The 20,136-nt window shown below is 38.6% G+C and overlaps 1 protein-coding gene across 1 annotated transcript; it reads right to left on the bottom strand.

Moving 5' to 3' along the window:
- Positions 1 to 1,350: 1,350 nt before the first annotated feature.
- LOC114462894 (potassium voltage-gated channel subfamily A member 3-like) lies at positions 1,351 to 3,172 on the bottom strand. The gene has a single exon (XM_028445981.1). The coding sequence runs from the start codon at positions 3,015 to 3,017 to the stop codon at positions 1,470 to 1,472; it is 1,548 nt and encodes a 515-aa protein (XP_028301782.1). The 5' UTR covers positions 3,018 to 3,172; the 3' UTR covers positions 1,351 to 1,469.
- Between the last annotated feature and the right edge of the window lie 16,964 nt (positions 3,173 to 20,136).

The following is a 20,136-nucleotide window of genomic DNA, read 5'->3' on the forward strand; positions in this document are numbered from 1 at the left end:
ACATCAACAAGATATGTAGGCAACGCGTGGCACAATACATGAAGGAAGTGTGTTTTAACAAGGCATTTATTTACACATGAAAAACACTTTTAAACTTAGGTGTGGCACGTTTAGAAAAACGTCACAAATTAAAAAGTGGAAAAACTACATTTGATAAATGCATTTTAGATATTAATGTTCTAAAATCCATTTGTAGACTCATACTAATCATCTTTGTATGTGTTTTACTTAAATTAAATTACTATGCTAGAAAAATCATATCTGATTACATTGGTTGGTTTACAATGTTAAAGCTTGTTTACACCATTGTTTAAAAAAGTTCAAATTTGAAAAAAAATAAAAAATAAATAATTGAAAAGTATTTTAGTAGGCATATAAATATGATTATTATTATTATTGCATTCTATTTAATGTTCTGTTATTTAATTTCATTTATTATTAATAATAAGAATAATAATAAGAAGAAGAAATGTTGCCATCTGAGCTGTTAATTTACTGTAACTGCAGATGTATTGCACCAAACAAAGAAACGTATCCCTCTGAATCTCCCATTATTAATATTATCATTATTATTTAACAATTAGGCCTATAAAACACACACACCATATAGGATAAAAGTATAAAAGTATGAATTGAACACCTCTGTAATGGTTATATAGAATAAATGTCTTGTTAAAACGTTCTTCCACAGATAATAACTGAGACATAGAAAAATATAGAGCTACACTTTGCTGATGCGTGAATAAAATGGAGCCCCCCCCCCCAAAAAAAAATAAATAAATAAAAATACAGTAAACGGTAAACATTAAAGTAAGCAACATTTACCACCTGGACTGTTATGGACGTAGATTTGTGTCTTTATTATTCAAAATAAAAAAATAAAAAATAAGACCTTTTAATAAAAAATAAAAAAATAAAGTCAGTTCAATCAAAAAAACAAAAAAAAAAAAAACACTTCAATAGTAAAACTGAAAAAAAAAAAAAAAAATGCCATCAAAAATGTTTACTTCAATCAAAAATAAATATTTTCAATCAAGGAAACAAAGTGTTCAAATGTAATTATTTGGGTGTTCAATATGTTTTGGCATTGGAACACTTTTTTTCTGAGATTGAAAATATTTATTTTTTTATTGAAGTAAAAAAAAAAAAAAATTGAAAAGGTTTTTGTTTTTTTTTTGTTTTTATTGAGGTATTTTTTTCTTTTAATTGAAAAGTTTGTTTGTTTTTTAATTTAATGATTAATCATTCAATCCCCCAAAATAAGCTTTAAAATAAATAAATAAATACATAAATAAAAATAAATAAATAATTTCAAAGCAAAAAAGTGTTCAAATGCAGTTATTTGTGTCTTAAATCCTTATTTTTTTTTATTATTTTTTTGCATTTGAACGCTTTTTTTCTTTTATTATTATTATTATTATTGAATAATAAAGACACTAGTCTACCTCCATAGACTGTTAATGGTTTCTTCACACATCTGTAAAAATCTTATTGATGTTGACACAGTTCTGGTTGTTCTCGGTGGTGAAGCTGGGCTGTTTGACCCCCTCCTCTATCACCATGTAGTCCGCTTTGCTGAGGGATGCGGAGCTGCAGGTTCTCCTCAGCTCCTCCGCGGGCAGATGTTCACAGCTGGCCGGGTACTGCGGCTGCTCCTCCCCGTCCGTCTCCCGGTGGTAGAAGTAGTTAAAGTTGGACACGATCACCGGCACCGGTAACGCAATGGTCAGCACACCTGCTATAGCGCACAGGGACCCTACTATCTTACCCCCTATGGTCACCGGGTGCATGTCTCCGTACCCCACGGTCGTCATGGTAACCACTGCCCACCAAAACGCGTCGGGGATGCTGGTGAAGCTGGATGATGGATCGTCCGCTTCTGCGAAGTAAACCGCGCTGGAGAAGAGGATGACACCGATGAAGAGGAAGAAGATGAGTAAGCCCAGCTCCCTCATGCTGGCTTTGAGGGTTTGACCCAGAATCTGCAGACCTTTGGAGTGTCGCGAGAGCTTGAAGATCCTAAAGACCCGGACCAGCCTGATGACCCTGAGGATGGCCAGGGACATGGCCTGTTGCCCGCTGTTGCTCTGCTTCTCAGCCAGCTCCGTCCCCAGGGTGATAAAGTAGGGGATGATGGCCACGATATCGATTATATTCATAATGTTTTTGGAGAAGGAAGTTTTGCTGGGGCAGGCGAAGAATCGAACCAGCAGCTCAAATGAGAACCATATAATACACAGCGTTTCGATAACGAAGAACGGGTCAGTGAAGGGGCTTTGGTGCACATACGGGGTCGAACCGTTGACCGCAGGCACCACCGTGGCTTGGTGCTCCTTTTCATCTCTGAAGTCCGGTAAAGTCTCCATACAGAAAATAACAATGGAAATTAAAATGACCAGCACTGAAACTATAGCTATCCCCCGAGCTGGCCCGGAGCTCTCTGGGTACTCAAAGAGAAGCCAAACCTGCTTCTGGAAATCATTTTTAGGCAGAATGCGCTCGTCCTCCTTTATGAATCCCTCATCCTCACGGAATTTCTCCAGGGCCTCCTCACCCAGCTGGTAGAACCTGATCTCCTCTGAGAAAATATCAATGGGGACATTGACGGGTCTGCGTATGCGTCCACCTGACTGGTAGTAGTAGAGGATGGCGTCAAAGCTGGGTCTGTTCCTGTCAAAGAAGTACTCGTTCCTCAGCGGGTCAAAGTAACGCATCCTCTTCCTGGGGTCTCCGAGGAGGGTTTCTGGGAACTGGTTGAAAGTTTTCAGTTGCGTCTCAAAGCGCAAACCGGAGATGTTGACCACAACCCGCTCACAGCATCCGCAGCGCTCCACGGGCTGCAGGTGGGGGTCCTCCAGCATGTTTTCCACCGTCATGTCCTCCTCTTCCTCCTCCTCCTCCTCATCGGCATACCTCCGTCTCTCAGTCCCGTTGTTGCTGCTGCTGCTGCTGAGCCTGACTGGATGGATCCCTCTGTGTGTGTGGTCATCCATCCATCCATCCATCCATCCATCCATACACAGGTGGCTTCTAGGTGTTGATGGAGTGCCCTCTCCAAAGCGCACCGCTCTGGAGAGCCACGGCGGCTACCGGATCACATCCCAACCATCACCAAACTGTGTGTGTGTGTGTGTGTGTACACATGCAGGAGCGCTGCGTTCACACACGTCGCCACCCGCCCACGGCGCGCATATGTTTGACATACGTACACACACACACCCCCCTCCTCCCCTCCCAACTCCACCCCTTTCCAAATCGGAAATGAACTCCACTCTAGCACGTACACGTGAGTGACGAAACACATGGAGATGTCACATCACCACCTGTTTGATCCCAGGGGTGTCCCACTCAGTTTGGTTCTGAGAAGTCTGATGAAGTGAACCACATATTTTATACAAGAAAACATGTAATTTCAACATTATTGTGCCCTAGGTTGCACTATATACATAAAACATGTAAGAAACCCATCCAAGCAATAAGTGATAGATATGAGTTCCAACAGGATCTTCACTTTATACTGTGTTTCCTTGATTTCGTGACCAATCTCTATTTAATCAAGGAAAAAATGTAAAAATGTTTATAAAATCCTGCAATTTTCCATACATTATGAGTTTTTTTTTTTTTTTATAGCTGTTTATCATTAAAGATAACTGCAATCATGTGATGTAAGCACGGGGAAAACTTTGAGCCCCTGCAAATATTGTTGAAATTCATTTACACACACAATGATTCATGTTTTCTCTCAGGGCCGAATTGGATCCTCCGAAGGGCTAGATTTGCCCCCCGCGCCATGAGTTTGAGGTATGTGCCATAGGCTATGGTGAATCTGTTTCCAGTTATTTAAGTGTGAAGTTGAGGTCAAACGCAAAAACATGAATTCACATCTTTCCTTTGGGTTTGTCACAAGTGCCACTTCTGCAAAAACAAAAAAAAAAAACCTTTTCAGCTCTCGACCCCTAAAATAAAGGTTTCAGACACCAGGGACCCCCACTGTACCTGAAGGTGGTTGAACACAGACATGAATATTGAAGAACAGTCATGTGGAGACAGGGCCATTGTTATACGGTGAAATTTACGGTTACCTCGTCTTTGACTTGAAAACACACTCTGTGGTGATAAATGATGAAGACCAGACAGGAGAGATGATGAAGTAATAAAAAATGATTTAATCTAAACTAAATAAAAAGGTATAAAGCGGGATAGACAAAGAAGTGGTCTCCTCTGGCCAGAGAAGAGACGCGAAGAAGAAGGGCCCAAAAGTTCCTTTCACACACATTTATACCCCACTGTCCCACCTCCCCCCTTCCACAGACAACAAAGAAGAGACCAGGGGGGGAAGGTCAGTCTGCCGGAGGTGACACCTCCGATGTCGAGGTGGGTTTGGACGTGCTCTGGCCTTGGAGATTAAACTGAGGCCAACTGACATTCCTTTAAAGAAGCTGTATCATGGGAGTATGGGTCCACTGACTTTGCAGGAAGAGGAAAAGACATCAGACAGGAGTGGAAAGTTACAAATTGGGGTATTAAGTTGAATGAGATCAAAAAGCAAATATATGAGTATACATAATTAATCAATTTTGCCACCACAGCGATCTATAAGGGGGAGTAAAGGGGGGAGCTTTTTGGGGCCCATCCATGAAATCAGCAAAATGATGGTCCATTGTTTTAGGAATCTGTGATAACCACATTTATTTATTGATCTGAATAATATTCACTATTTTCCTGGAAGTTTATCATTATTTGCTCAGACACACAGAGAGAGAGAGTGTGAGTTTTTTTTTTCTTCTTTTTTAATAGTATTCTGAGCAAAATGTGGCAGTCGGACAAAAGGGGGTACTTGGACTCAGGAATAAGAGGAAGTTGGTACTTGAGTCTAGGCACCGGCAAATCTCTGTGACCCTGAAAAACAGGAACAAGCGGGTCTGAAAATGGATGTGTACTTGAGCCAAACAAGTTTGAGAACCACTCCTCTTTAGTGCATAGTTATCTTAAAGATGTAAATTGTGGAAAAAAAGTGGTGAAATGGGATTTTAAAAACCACAGAAATTGGATTAAAGTTTCAAATTGTGGATAATGAAATTTAAAAATGTAGGGAAAATTAATTTAAACTGGCAAACAATGGGACTTACAAATTGTGAATGTGGTACATTTACAAAAATAAGCATAAAATGTGGTAAAAATATGTTAAAAGTGACTATAATGGGTCAACATTGGGTGGGAAAAGTGGTGGAAAGGATTTATAACGACTGAAAATGTCTTGAAAGTGGAAAAAATTTGCAGAAGTGGCATTGGAATTTGATGAAGTGGCAGAAATTGGAGTAATGTAGCAAAAATGCATTAAAAAGAGCATTTAAAGTGATTAAATGAGTCTCCTCCCTGCTCCCTTGACTCTCCCCCACCACCCCCCCCACCTAGGTGTAACACTGCTCTCCCTTTTTATATCCTCCCTATAATAAAGTGTTTCTTATACCCTTTCTTAGGGAGGGCTGGTGATGGTCACAATTAAGCAATAACAAATAACAAAACATGCATTGCTGTCTCATAATGATTGCACTTCTTGTAGTGTTGACCTTTGACAGCTTGTGCAGACAAGTGGAAAAAAAAGAAGAAAAAATAAAAAATAAAAATAAAAGTGATTAAATGAGGTTAAAATATGGCAAGTTTGGTGTAGTAAAAGCAAAAAAATGGGCTCAATTTGTTATTATTATTATTTCTTAAAGGCATCTGGCGACAATCTCCCAGTGTTTCGCGACTCCAAATGGGGCCCTGATCCCACGGTTGAGAACCCCTAAATGAATTAACCCATGTGTCATGGCTGTTGTTCTGCATGGTGCTGAAAACAATGTGCGTCCTCCACCCTGGACTTCATTATGAGCTCCGTGCGTGTGTCTCTATAGTATAGCCACTGCTGAAGCTGTAGCTGAGAAAACAGCCACTTCTTTCAAAGGACGCATTCAGCTCAGTTCAAAGAAGGTTCTGAAGGGCCAGGCTTTATCAGACTCCCATCAAACGACTGTGGTGCTGCTGTACAGATCAAGGTGGAGATTAGAAACTGCAAATTGGATTCAAATGAAACAAGCAATGTCCCTTTTTGATGTTATTGTGCCACGCAGGGTTTTTGATTTCAGTATGTCAAAGCTGGGCCTCTCTTTTCACCAAATATGGCCACAGAGCTCCACTCCACTCAGAAAGTCTGCTCTATTTTTATTTTCATTTTTTTATGTTTAGTGCATGGGAAAAAGTCTTACTCTGAGGGAGGCTCTATATTTAAAAAGACAGCAACACAGATGATGAATTACAGTTTGTTTTTTTTTAGTTCTGGAAAATGTCAAGATCCAGCTGTTTTGTTTCTATTGCTGGATTCTTGAAAGGGCCAATCAATCTTACAGTGTCATAGCCATAAAGAGTGGGACTTGGTACTCATTTTCAACCTTTATTAATGTCACAATGAATTTAAAATTAAACAGGAATTGCTTGGAAACTGAAGCTTTATAAAAAATGATTACACTGAATAGTGTAAAAATAAAACAACAACAACAACAACAACAACAACAACAACAACATGGCAATAAACTGCAGACAAAATGCTGAAACATTTAACTTGAAGAATATCACAGTGTGAACTCCAAATGATACAGGCAAATAAATAAACACATAAAAAAATATCTGTGATTCAGTTTCTATACAAGATTTTGATCCTAACCTGTCCAATACCATTGGAGTGCAATCAGTGCCATATTTGCCTCTTTTAAAAAAACATATATATTTTCATCTCTTCTGGTCACTGGAGGGTTATGGTTGACCAAAGCGTAGCAGCGAGCTCATGTCACAGCAGCTTAAAATCAACTTTCCTTTCTATTAAAGCACTTTCACCTTTCAGAACGTGATCTCTGCCAAAACTCTTCTCTTCTTCAACTTTTTAGTTTTTAATTCATGCAGAATACTTAATTAGAAACCTGGCCTCATGGGTTCTCTGTGTGAGCTTGTTTAAGTTATACCAGCACTCATACTTTCTGTTCTTTTGTCATTCTGTGCTATCCTCTGTTCATTTCTCAGCAAATCAGTTTTAGTAACGCCTCTAAAGCTACTGATAGAAGTGACCTTTTTCTCCAAGTGGGTCTCATTCTGCCGAAATTGGAGGAACAAAATGGAGGAACAATGACATCTAGTTGATTTTATTCCAAAGCTAATATATAATATTACATTTTTGTTCATTTCCTGCTGAAATAAACTACTGGTATATATTTTAAAGCTTGTATAAGCTCTGCAAAAACAACTATTATCTACCTATTTACCAATTAGACTGGAATATTTTCTACAACTGTTTTATGGTCTAATGCTCTTGTGCCCATTGACGATGATAAACACTGACAGGTCTGATGTAGTCATAGACACAGAGTAGGGTACACTGGTTGACAGCTTTCTATTAGCATGGACCTGCATTACCCAAACATCATTTTGAAGATGCTCTGCAAACAAAACATTTCCAATTTTGCTCTTTTTGCAAGAAAGGTTGCAGCCTGATATATTCTATGCAACAGGTCGCAGCATCAATAGGTTAGTGTTATTCAATGTTGGTGGTCATAAAGAGAAGCGTTTTCGGTGCAACCTTTGATGCCAGTATCCACCCCACAACACAAAAAGCCCTGAGAGCTCACAACACAGAATGATGAATGCCACAATGCGACTCAAAAAGAAAGCGCGTACAAACACAAACCCCACACCACAACACAAAAACAGCCAAGCAGTCACATTTGTTTATGTACCTACATGAGCGTCACTTTTCTTTGTGGATTTTTACGTCCGTTGTTAGTGTAGTGTTTACCGGGCTGCTTTTGTGTTTTGTTGTGGCGTTTGTATTTGTATGTGCTTTCTTTTTGTGTTGCATTGTATTTTTGTATTTGTATGCACTTTGTTTTTGTGTTGCGTTGTGGTGTTTGCATTTGTATGCACTTTCTTTTTGTGCTGTTTTGTGGTATTTTTACGTGCTTTCTTTTTGTGTTGTGTTGTTCCGTTTGTAATTCTATGCACTTTCTTTTTGTGTTGTGTTGTGGCGTAATTTGTGGTAATTTGTGTTGCGTTGTTGGCGTTTGTACTTGTATGCCCTTTCTTTTGGTGTTGTGAGCTTACATGTTGATGTTGTGGTGTTTGTATATGCGCTTTCATTCTGTATTGTGCTGTGAGCTTTTAGGGCCACCGTACAAAATCCACTTTACTAAATAGGTTCTTTGAAGAATCCTACATTTTAGTCAGATGCGCAGATTTGTTCGTCCTGTTCACTTTCATGACGTTTGTGTGGCAGTAAAATGATGCGCATGTTAATCCAGAGGTTAAAGACTGTCTCGTCGATACAGGCATCGATTTACTTCTGCATTTGATTTCAAAAGACTGACAGCGGTGCACTGCAGGCTGAAATGGACATTTATAGATTTGTGTTTCAATGAAAGTCTAGATTGTGGTGCCTTTGGGGGTGATCACACCTAATGATATCAACAGCAGTCTGATTTGTATTTTATTTTGTGTGAGTCTCATGGAAATTCTGAACTTATATAATTTGCTGTGAAGAAAATTGTGTCACGACGATCACCCAGTTATTGCAAGTTGGTGAGCTTTCTTTTTTAGGTCTTTGTCTCCATGACAACAAAACACCAAGTGCTTTGTAAAGAGAAAAGGAGGTAAGTTGGGGAAGTTACATAATTACTAGTTCAACTTGTGCAGCTGAGGAATGAACATGGCAGATTACAGGATAAGAAGACATGTTTGATCACTGATTGTTCATCCACTTTGCCTCCAGGACCATTTATGAAGCATTACACAATTGACTGACAGGAGGAAATACTCCTGGCTCAAAAAACACATTTATATATATTAAAAAATTGACTTTCTAAAGAATAAAGCATTTAAGTGTGTATGTGTTAAGCACTTTTTTATGTTGTGTTTTAAAAAAAAAAAAAACCTAAAAGAGATTACTATCAATTGGACTACTTTTCCATTTTAACTGGAGCAAGAGTTATTGACATTGGAAATCCTGGACTTAAAGATAAAATATAAAAAAAAAAAAAAAAAAAATTACCACCTTATGTCAGCAGTCTTTGCGAACACATTTAAAGAGCATTTGAAGCTGCTGGAGATGATCATTTTAATCAGATATAGATAGAGTGTATAGGTCTCATAGATCAATAAATCAAAGAAGAAAAAAAAGACGCAACAATTGCAGAGTTTGAGATTCTTGGCAGGGATGGCAAAATAAAAAATAGAATTAAATATATAGATGTCTTGAGATTAGTGCTAAACACAATGTGTGTATGTCAGGATGGGGTTTTATTTTGGAGGGCAAGCAGGAACTCTTGGCTTCCCTCCCAGCATCTTTCTCCTGCTGATTGGTCACCAGCTGGAATTGATTAACCGCTGTGCATAAATAGGGAGGCTTTGCTTCAATTCAGTGCTGGGACATTTACTATGGGTTCGCACTTATTATCTGGGCTCTGGTTCATGCCAGTAATTCCTGGATTCTTCAACAACTGTTTGTTTCCTGCTTTTGGACATGTGTTGTTTTACCCCCGCTCTGTGTTCTTGGTTTGCCTTTTGTGTTTTTGATTATTTCTGCCTCCCTGGACTGACCACCTGTGTGCTGAATCCCTGCCTGCCTGACCACGCCTCAAAGCTCTGCCTCCGTCCCTGCACTTGGGTCTGCACCTACACCTGCATGTGACAGAATGTCCCTCAGCAGACCCAGTGGGACCCTCGAAGCAGGATTTTTCATTTTGCAGCGAGTTGGAGGAGCTTCTTGCCGAGCTGGAGCCCCTGCTCTCCAGACTGAAGGACACTATCTATTCCCATGCGAGAGTGGACACTCGTCTTCGGCCTGCTCTGAAGAGAGTCCCCGTCGTGGCAGAGACATTGGAGAATGCAAAGAAGCAGATCAGGAGGTTGCTAGGTTCTCCCTGTACTCCACCTCCGGAGATGACCTCAGCCCCCAGGTCCTCCTCGTCACCAGAATCCACGCGTCATCAAAAGTTAAGTCCCTCCTCAGCACACAACTCTCAGTTGGAGTCCAGTATCCAGCCTTTATCCAGTCCTCAGTTACGGTCCAGTTCCCAGTCAGAGTCTCCTAGCTTTCGGCTAGCGTCCCTGAGTCTCCTAGCTTTCAGGCTGGGGTTCCTGTGTCCTTTTACCACTAAGGGGTTGTTGCCCCTGCAAACTCCGGGTATGGACGTAAAGTTGAATTTGCCGAAAATGTGTTTTGGTTTCCATTGTAAACACTCACTTATTGACATTATCAGAAACGTTTTGTGTATTGCATTGTGGGATGTATAGACGGATGCATAAAAGTATTTTTTTCTTCATTCTTACCGTGATTTATAGTGTTTCTTCACCAGACAAGGAGGACAGTGATATGCTTGACACTGTTTTTGTTGTTCCCAGTATCACCTCACCTTCTGAGACATTCTATTTCAACTGGATTAAAGTCTTTTTTCGTGAGAACCCCAAAATAACACTTGTGCAGGACTCCAGTCCACATCCTGCAATGTGCCAACATTTTTCAACAATGACAAGAGTTAAAGATTTTTTTTTTCTGTATTTTTCCAATATTTGTTTTTTGTAGGCTCTGACAATGCTTTAGCTACATGATGCAGCCGGCTGGACTGGATCATGTTGATAAATCAACCAAGACACATTTGCACTAATCTCCCCATTGTACGAGCCCATTCCCAGAGCCCACAAAGACTTTCAAGAATCTCTGTACACAAACTTTCTTCTGAAACTCACCTGCATTACAGCGGTTTGCAGGAACAGCAGGCCTTCTTAAACTTTGCTTGTGACTAACTAGAACAAATTACACTGAGAAATGATATTACTCTTGCCATCTGTCCTCGTAGCTGTTCAATTAAAATATCTGGGAAGAAGGTAGCGAAAAACATTACAAGAGTGTCAACAGTGGGGATAAAAAAAAACAACCTGTCACCTATTTTTTTTTTTTTTCCTCTTTTGGAGCAAAAGAAATTATCTTTATAGCGCTATGAGGTCTACAATGTAGACTTTAAAGATCTACTGGTTGCCATGACCAGAATGACTAAGAATAGTGAGTTAGATGTGTCTAGTTATGTCAGAAAAGATACTGGAAATGTAAAACCAGATTTGGCCTCACAAATTTTTTTTTTTTTTTTATTAGTGACGTGAGAGCTAATCAAGGTCAGCCAGAGATCAATGCTAATTTTGGGGGCATTCTGAAAAAACTGATAAACAAAATAAACTTGTATATGAAGCAAAATTGTGTTCCCTATTTAAAAAATGTGTTCTCTAAACTGCTGGGTGGTAGCTATCTTGAGTTACTAATTTTCAAATGCATGCTGTTGAAAGTGTACAAAAATGTCCCACTGGGTAGATAACGGATTGTTAAAGGTCTCATATCATGCTATTTTTCACCCATCTTCATTTGTTCTAAGAACCCCAAAAACATTGTATTTGAGGTTTATATTCTCAAACTCGCCTGTTGTCCAGATTTTTTAGCCTCTGAAAAGTCACTTTCTGCATATTCATGAGTGGGCGTGTCTGTAGACGGGACACTGACTTCTTCCTCCCCGCACGGTGCCGTAGGACGACCCGCCCTCCTCCCACCCACTCCGTAACCGAGCTCATGCTGCTTTTTAAACACAAGACAGAGCGTGGGGGCGGGGCATTCACCGGTACATATATAGACTGTAGAAAATACATATGAGGGAATCAATGGAAACAAACATTTTGGGCATGTGTATGAATCCCAAATAGCACTTTTATGATGTTTAAAGCACAAAAGTCCATTTAGCTTAACGGGCCCTTTAAAAGTGAGGTTACCTCTAAATAACAATGTATTGTGATGAAATTCCACACATGTAGAGGAATGCAACACGGAAAAAGGAGTGGTGTGGAGAAAGGATCAAAGCATTTGGAAATTTTAATCCCTATTCTGGACCACCCTACACTATATCTTCGCGAGATAAAAGAATATTGTCTGCAGCAGCTTTATGACATTTTTTTTATTTCAGCTTCAAGAGGATTGGGACCTTGTGAAGTTGTAACCACACTTGCATAAATTGTGCCAAAGTTTGTGGAGAGAAAACAGAAAAGACTCAAGTGTCCACTCCAGGGCTTAAACCCATGGACCTTCTTGTTGTATGATGATAAATGATCAAGCTTCAGGTATAATCCCAATAATAATCAATAACCTTTCCAGCCAGATCACTTCCAGCCAATGTGAATAAACGTACATTTCGGCTCAGTCAATTTGTGCAGATTCTGACCTTGTACCAATCCCCTTTGTCCCATCTTTCATACATTCATAAATGTTTAACTATCTCTGTTTTAGCACAAGGTCATGTGGTCCATTTTCCCTCCATTCTGTATCTGCCTGCTGAGGATAAAATAGACCTATTTTGTATCCAAACCGCTGAAAGCAGCTTAAGAAAGTAAAAAAAAAAAAAATAAATAAATAAAGATTTGTAAACACTGGCAGAGGCTGGATCTTTAGGTGTTGTGAAAAATAATGCATTTCATCTGATTAGGGGGAAGAGTAAGAGCTTTTACTGTAATAAAGCTGCTCTTGAGGATCTTACCCACATGTTCAGTCGTTAATGTTTCCGAGAGTGCCAGGAAAGGAAGGGATGTGACAGTGTTCGCACATCTTTTTGAGTGATAAGCAGCAACACTTTCCTTTGCAGTTGTATGTCTTGCTAGCAGCAGGCGTTCGTACGCTGCTGGTGGATCAATAAAGACAGAGAGCCACAAACCAGCATGTATCGATCAGCTGTGCAATGGCTGTGATCCCATTACCCATCTACACTGTCCACTGCCACCGCTGTCAGGAGTCAAGGTCAATGCCAAGGGCAAAAATAATGTGGCCGCCGTTTACTTGCCTTGATTTTAAGCTAAAGGTTGAACGAGTACTGTAAGTCTTTTCTTTTCTCTCGTGCAATGTTTTAACAAGTGCTGCAATCTTTATGGGAACAGAAAAAAACTTTCTGATTTATTTGAGGTTAAATTATGCACAATACACATATGCAAACTAGTGATGGGTGACATTATTGGCTGATATTTGCCAATTTTTTAAAAAATATTAAAACATTGGCAGAGGTGGAAGTAACGGGTTACTGTAATTGAGTTGCTTTTATGGGTACGTGTTCTTTTTTGTTTATATATCTAATCAGTCATTTTACTTGTACTTAAGTATGTTTTAGAGGTTAAGTAATGTGTTGCATTTCTAAACCCAACCATTACAATTATTATTGCCTGATACATTTTTTATTTTGAATTTATTTAATCGGTGTTTTATTTTTTTTTATACAGATGCCTTTGTGGGAAATAAATTAAGTTTCAATCATGCTAGGTTTGGTCTCTTCATTTTTAATTTTATACATGAGATGTTTACTGTATGCAAGGGAACCATAATAAGATTTATTACCAAAAATAAATGTTGGGGGGTGAAAGTAACTACCGGTAGTAACTTTTACTTTGAGTACTATTTAATTGAACTACCTTTTTACATATAACTTACTTGTTCTTGTACTTGAGTACAATTTCAACCAAGTAACAGTACTTCTACTTGAGTAGGACATATCAGTACTCTTTACACCTCTGGACATTGGTAGGCCTATTGGTTTTTCCACCAATATTGGAAAAATTGTAATGTGTTTTTGTTTGAGACAACATATTACAAATGAGTATGGCAACTTTTTCCTTTTTTAAAAATCAGGTCTGAATATCTCATGACGCTAACACTGTAAGAAGTGCAGTCTTTTTGCAACATTTATGATTTAATCATTTGTTTATTCCTTTGCTTAATTGTCAGTAGTACAACTGTGGAATGGGGGAAATACAAGGGAAAAGGAGTTTGGGAGGGTAACAAAAAGAAGAATAAGAACAGAGCCATGATTGGTTGCACCGTTGGTATGAAATGATGTTGGAATAGTCTTCCAATCACTGTTCAAGACTGTTCCACCTTTACAGCTTTTAAAATAGAGCTGAAAAAATGGTTAAAAGCAAATCGGTCATGTGATCATCTATAGGAGTTTGTATATCAATAAGAAATTGCTTCGGTTGGTTGTAAATAATGTATATATTATGTCCATGATGTCCCAGTGTATATTATGTCCATGTCTGTATCTTTAATTGTCATTGTCTTAAATGTATGCAGACTACGGTTGGAAAGTATTGTACTGGTGTTCATTGTGGTGCACTGTCCTCTCCAAATAAACAAAGTAAGTAAAGTACCGGTATGTTGCTAAGAGTGAAAGCTGCTGTGCCAGTGTAGTGAACTAAGTGGAAAGAGTATTAAAGGAAGAATATCATATTGCTTGGACCATATTAAGGCAGAAGTGAACAGAGGGGGTGAGTGTGTGCTTACAAGTGTGACACAGACATTTCGAAGCTCTGTCACAGCGTAAGCTATCCTAAAGTACCAGACATGCGTAAAAGTCACTATTGGAGGTCATTAGTGTCCATTGAGGGCACCAGTGGAGGTCCATAGGTGTTGGGGAAGATATGGCTCCCCTGGTGCTTCTGGAGCATAGCAAGAACGATGCTAGAATCGACCCCCCCTAATACATACTGTATATACTGTACATACTTTGCTTTATTGGAGGTTTAGATTGCTTTTATGTTAAAGTGTACTGTAAGTACACCCCAAGATTTTCTCCTGATCTGCCACTAGGAGGAAATTCAAAAAATGCGTTGATTATGGGCGTTGCACCTAAAGTAGATAAAACACGCCCAGTCACAGCAGCCCCGCCCCCACAGCTCTGCACATTTCTGCATGGAGTTGTCAATTAATGCTCACTGAGGGCTGTGAGAGGAAGAAACCAGTTTCTTCTCCCATTTTTCATAGGTGGGGCGGGGCCAACAGTGACATCACTGATCCAAAAATACGTCACTGATCTAATTTCAGCCAATAGCAAAATTCATTTGCAATAGCCGGCGTTCAACCCATAGAGGGCATTCACTTTTAACTAAAAATGCTCAATTTCATCATTAATGCTGCTCACTTTGTGTTTCTTTTTGATCTGTCTTTCCACAAGCAAAAGTGTACATAGTGCTTATGCCTTGAAATATTTAATTCTATTGTATTTTTTCTTCCTTTATTTAATTATTGTTTGATGCTTTTATATTTCCTGTTTCCCTGTTTTTTTGGAGATGCTGCATAGGGCTGGGTGATATATCGAATATACTCGATATATCGCAGCTTGTAGTCTGTGCGGTGTTGAAAATGACCATACCGTTAAACTCGCGGACTTTTTTTTTTTTTTTTTTTTGTTTTTTTTTTTTTTTTTTTTTTTTTTTGAAATGTCATCTTAATGACAACATGCACAAAAGGGCACTATTTGTTTTAAAATATTGTAGTGGCATTATGTACAAAAAGTGCACTTTAATTTTGTGTTTTGAAATGCCATGTGAGTTGCATCCTGCACTAATGTCTTGTTTTGAAATGTCTCTGTGACAATTTTGCACAGAACGTGCACTTTCTGTTGACAATTTTATGTTTGAGCCACTCACTGTTTAATAAATACAGTTATGTCAACTTTGACTTAGTTGTGATATCCCCTTTTTGCATGAAAGTTTAAAATTGGCATATATTAATGCAGTATGATCAAGAATGTTTTAATGTAGACATATAGAATCATCATACTGGTGTGATTTTGTGCATCAAAGTGTTAATTCAAGGGTAATGCAAAATATCGAGATATATATCGTGTATCGTGACATGGCCTAAAAATATCGCGGTATTTATAAAAGGCCATATCGCCCAGCCCTACTGCTGCAACATCTAAATTTCCCCCATTGGGGATCAATAAAGTTCTATCTTTATCTCGTCTTTAATTACCGTCAATACAGTACATTACTTCATACTTAATCATATATGTAAAAAGTGATACGTTCAGAGTTGACTAAGTTCCCAGCGTAGATGTTTGCCAGTGTCATAATATTATTTTGTGTTTGTAATTGCCAAATAGGCATTTGGATATAGATCTTTCAACTTGTTTGAAGAGATACTTTAGTTACCAAGGTTAACTTCATCTCTCCAGTTCCATTAATCTTTCCCTAATCTGAACAAGCTATTCCGAGTGCCTCGATACGTTTTTTTTTTTTTTTTTTTTGCTTTAAAATGAACTGGGAATTCTGCCAATGATTTTTTTTTTCTTCTTTTTTTTCTTCTTTTTTTTGTTCTTCAAACAAACATTGAATTTAATTGTTTGATCAGAAATCTGAGAGTAAAGGAATTAAAAGTGGCTTTGTTTTGGTGAATGCTGTTACTGAGTGTTGTGCTGGGAAATTTGGGCTTTAACAAGCCGTATGCTTCACTACATCCATTTAACTATTAAGGAACAGAAAACAGCTGCTGCCACAGCAATGCACAAAACAAGTGTGACACATATGGAACAACATGGGAGTTAACCTGAGCATCTCATCAACTCCTCTGCTCCAGTGCTGCACTTCAAAAACATACATGTGCACCAAAGGCAGACATGCAATAAACCAAACGGATATCCATATATAGAACATACTTCTACACGCAAAAGGCAACATATTAGATATTTGTTTAGAGACCTAAACCCCTGAACTGAATTAATGAATGATAAACCCAACATTTTTACACAGCCAATACTGCATACAAATGTTTACTTTGTGCCATTAAAATGACAAAACAAACACCTAGAGGTGTAAAGAGTACTGATATATCCTACTCAAGTAGAAGTAATGTTACTTGATTGAAATTGTGCTCAAGTACAAGTAAGTCATACATATGTGAAATACTCAAATACAAGTAAAAAGTAGCTCGATTAAATAGTACTCAAAGTTACTTTAACCCCCCATGTTTTATTTATTTATTTATTTTTGCTAATAAATCTTGCCACGGTTCCCTTGCATACAGTAAACATCTCATGTATAAACTTCAAAAAGAAAGAGATGAAATCTTGTACAATTGGAACTTGATTTTTTTTTTTCTTCCACAAAGGCATATAAAGTAAAAGATTTTGTCAAAATGTACGATTCTTTTTAAAATAAAATAACACCAATGAAATCAATTCAAAATAAAAAATCTCAGTCTCTAAGCTAAATTTATGAATTCTAAAACAGTGTAGTGCCAAATGTGCACGTGCGCAACACAACATAAGTAGAAACTCCAACCTGAACCGAAGAAAGTGGCGCGACTAAGAACATATTATGTTCAATGTGCCTTCATAGAAAAACCATGAAATGGAAATGCATTTAAATAAATCACAAAGAATGATCATTTACTCAGTAGCGGTTGGGTGTAGAAATGCAACAAATTACTTCTTTAAAAAATTTACTGATTTAGAAATACCCATAAAAGAAACTAAATTACAGTAACGTGAGTACTTGTAATCAGTTACTTTCACCTCTGCAAGCAACGCTATAGTGGACAAGATTCTTGCAGTCTGGAGTCGTAACAAATCTAGTGAATAAAGATATCATGTGACGTCATATAAGCGTCGTTGCTATTCCGAACAGCATTCCTGCTATAAAAACCTGAAGGTCAGGGTCGAGATGGAGTGGGCATGTGGTGGAAAAGATTCAGCCTCATGGAGGAGAGATCCCTTGGGAGAGTGGGTTCTGTGGCCCTTGTATGACATGCTGTCTGAGTAATGGATTGGCTGGGTTACACTGAAAGAGCCCCTGGAGCATTGAACAATTGCTTTGTGTTTGGCCTCAGAAGAGTTAGTTTCAGAAGCAGAGACCACACATGTGTGGGTGGGGTTACTAATAAAGTATTTTCCATTGATCGTGTGCTGATGACAGACATAAATTGTTAGATAATAACTGATGTTTTACTATATCAATCTTAGTCTTTGGCATTCTAGCAGTGCAGTTACGTTTTTCATTGTACATCTTGTGGCAGTAGGGGTGGGCATCACGCCATGAATCTGACGATAAGATCCAATTTTCATGTCACGATACAATTTATCCCGGTATTAAACAGTATGAAATACGTCGCGATATATTGCGATAGCAGTAATTACAAATATGACCTTTACAAGTACAAAATGGTCTGAAATACAATGTATTTCTTAAAAAAAAAAGCTTACGAGAACAAGTGAATGGTAGCTAACTGTAATTCAAGTACAAATATCAAAAACAAGTTGTATGTTTATCAAACTGTCAAAATAAAGTTTTCAAAAAATTTTGAAAAACATTTAACTTTTGCTTTTACAACAGCTTATGATTGTGTTAAGTCCTCCACTGTGGAGGATACCTTTAAGTAAAAAAAAAAAAGTAACCACATACATCCATCAAAAAGCCCAATATATTTTATGAAAATAAAGTGCAATCAACTTCCAAGCAAAAATACATTGAGGAGTGAGGTAGTTTAACAAGCTCCTATGTGCTTCACTGACACCTAGTGACCGGGCGTTTACCTGCTATGCTTATGTTTGCACAATTAAATGTTTTTTTTTTTTTGTTAAAAAACACAATTTAAAAATTGATTTGGAAATTTGTTTGATATGATAATCTTGTGGTGAAACATTGCGACATATCGCCAAATCGATTTTTTCTTACACCCTTAAAGCTGCAATCCTCCCTCCGAAACCAAATCCGAAACTTAACCTTCCTTGCCGGCATCTTTTGGGAACACTCTTAGCGACTTTTTTCTCTATAGAGACTAGTGACAAAGGTATGAGCTTTGTCTTGTGCTTTGGAAGAGTTTTCTGGTGTTTTAGAGACTCTGATCTTACAGTCTGCTGCTCAGGGCAGACTGAGAACCATCACTCTGCATCCAGACTGTATGAATTCACCTTGATTAAGCTTCTCTTAGGTTTACACGTGATTTATCCCGTCTGTTCTCGCTCTCCCTCTGAAGCCAGTACCTGGGCCAGACCCTGCACAGTCACTGAGCTCCGCGAGGATGCAAAGCAAAGCAGCTTTAAGTGGCAGTATCACTATCTTTATCTATAAAAATATCAAAGTTTTATCATCACTGTTTTGGTACAATTTATTTTTTTGCTACACTCATTACTTAAGAAGGTGCTTGGCGGAGGTAAAAATACAGGGAGTTAGATGACACAAACCATCATTAATTAACCATATCTGCCCTTTTGACAAGCCCTATTAAACACATCTTGGTAGATCCAAACCGTGTTTGCTTTTTTCATACTTTTGCCAGTTTGAAACATGTACTGGGCCAGGAAATGCACTTGATCAAAATAAACAGTAGATTTTCCACACACATGCACATTCAATGCAATCTTATTCAGAATAAGTGGGGTTAATTCAGTTGGTTTTTTTTTTGTTGTATTTTTGCATCAAGCTGTAATATTAGCGCTAATTATCAAGCTTGCACCTTTCTGCCTCAGCCGGCATGAGAGACATCTTTGAAGTGTGAACCACAGTTTGTAAGGAGCAGATGGGCTGACTAATGCGACTCCTGCCTGGTGTCGCGCATGTGTCTCACTGCCAAGACACACTGAGCGATGCTCGAAAATCGCTCATTTGGGAATGTCGCAGGCTGTAAGCAGGGATCACCATGATGGAGAAGAGCAGGAACCCAACTAAGCCTTTTTTATCACAATAAACAACACCACACATGCTTATTTAATTTTCAGCCTCCTGGTGAGTGATTCACTTCTGTTTACCTAATAATCGGATGAAGTACTGCAAACACTGTGACAGGACAGTGACTAGACACCTTTGCAAAGGAATACAAATACTGATGTATGATATCATAGCAAAAGGTGTATTTTCCTTGAGTTGTCTTGGGTAGTTAATCCTCTTTGCTCTTTGAAAACTATAGGGATTCAACTTGAGCCCTCCACAAGGCCCGGTTCTTCACCAGTAAGCCCGCCTCATTCCATGACAGTTTGTTTATTTCCAAGTTGAACTTTGTCTTAACTTGTGATTTCCACAAAGGGCTAGCAGCACTGCCAGGATTCAATTGTATAGTATGCGCAGATATCCCCCCCTCCACCAGATGCATGGCCCACCAGTCCCTAATCAGCGCAGCTTGAGCGATTCGCAAACAAGCCACAAAAACGCTGCCGTACTGCTGTCACCTGGCTGTCAACAAAAAAAATTAAGATCAATTACGGTGCATTCACACCGAACGTGACTCTAGCGACTGCAGTTACTTCAATCACCTGTGATGAG

The sequence above is a fragment of the Gouania willdenowi genome, chromosome 5 (assembly GCF_900634775.1).
Source record: "Gouania willdenowi chromosome 5, fGouWil2.1, whole genome shotgun sequence".
NCBI lineage: Eukaryota > Metazoa > Chordata > Actinopteri > Blenniiformes > Gobiesocidae > Gouania > Gouania willdenowi.

Bases quoted from the DNA above. Each gene is read 5' to 3' on its own strand.
- LOC114462894 (XM_028445981.1), bottom strand. From the start codon at position 3,017: ATGGATGGATGGATGGATGGATGGATGGATGACCACACACACAGAGGG.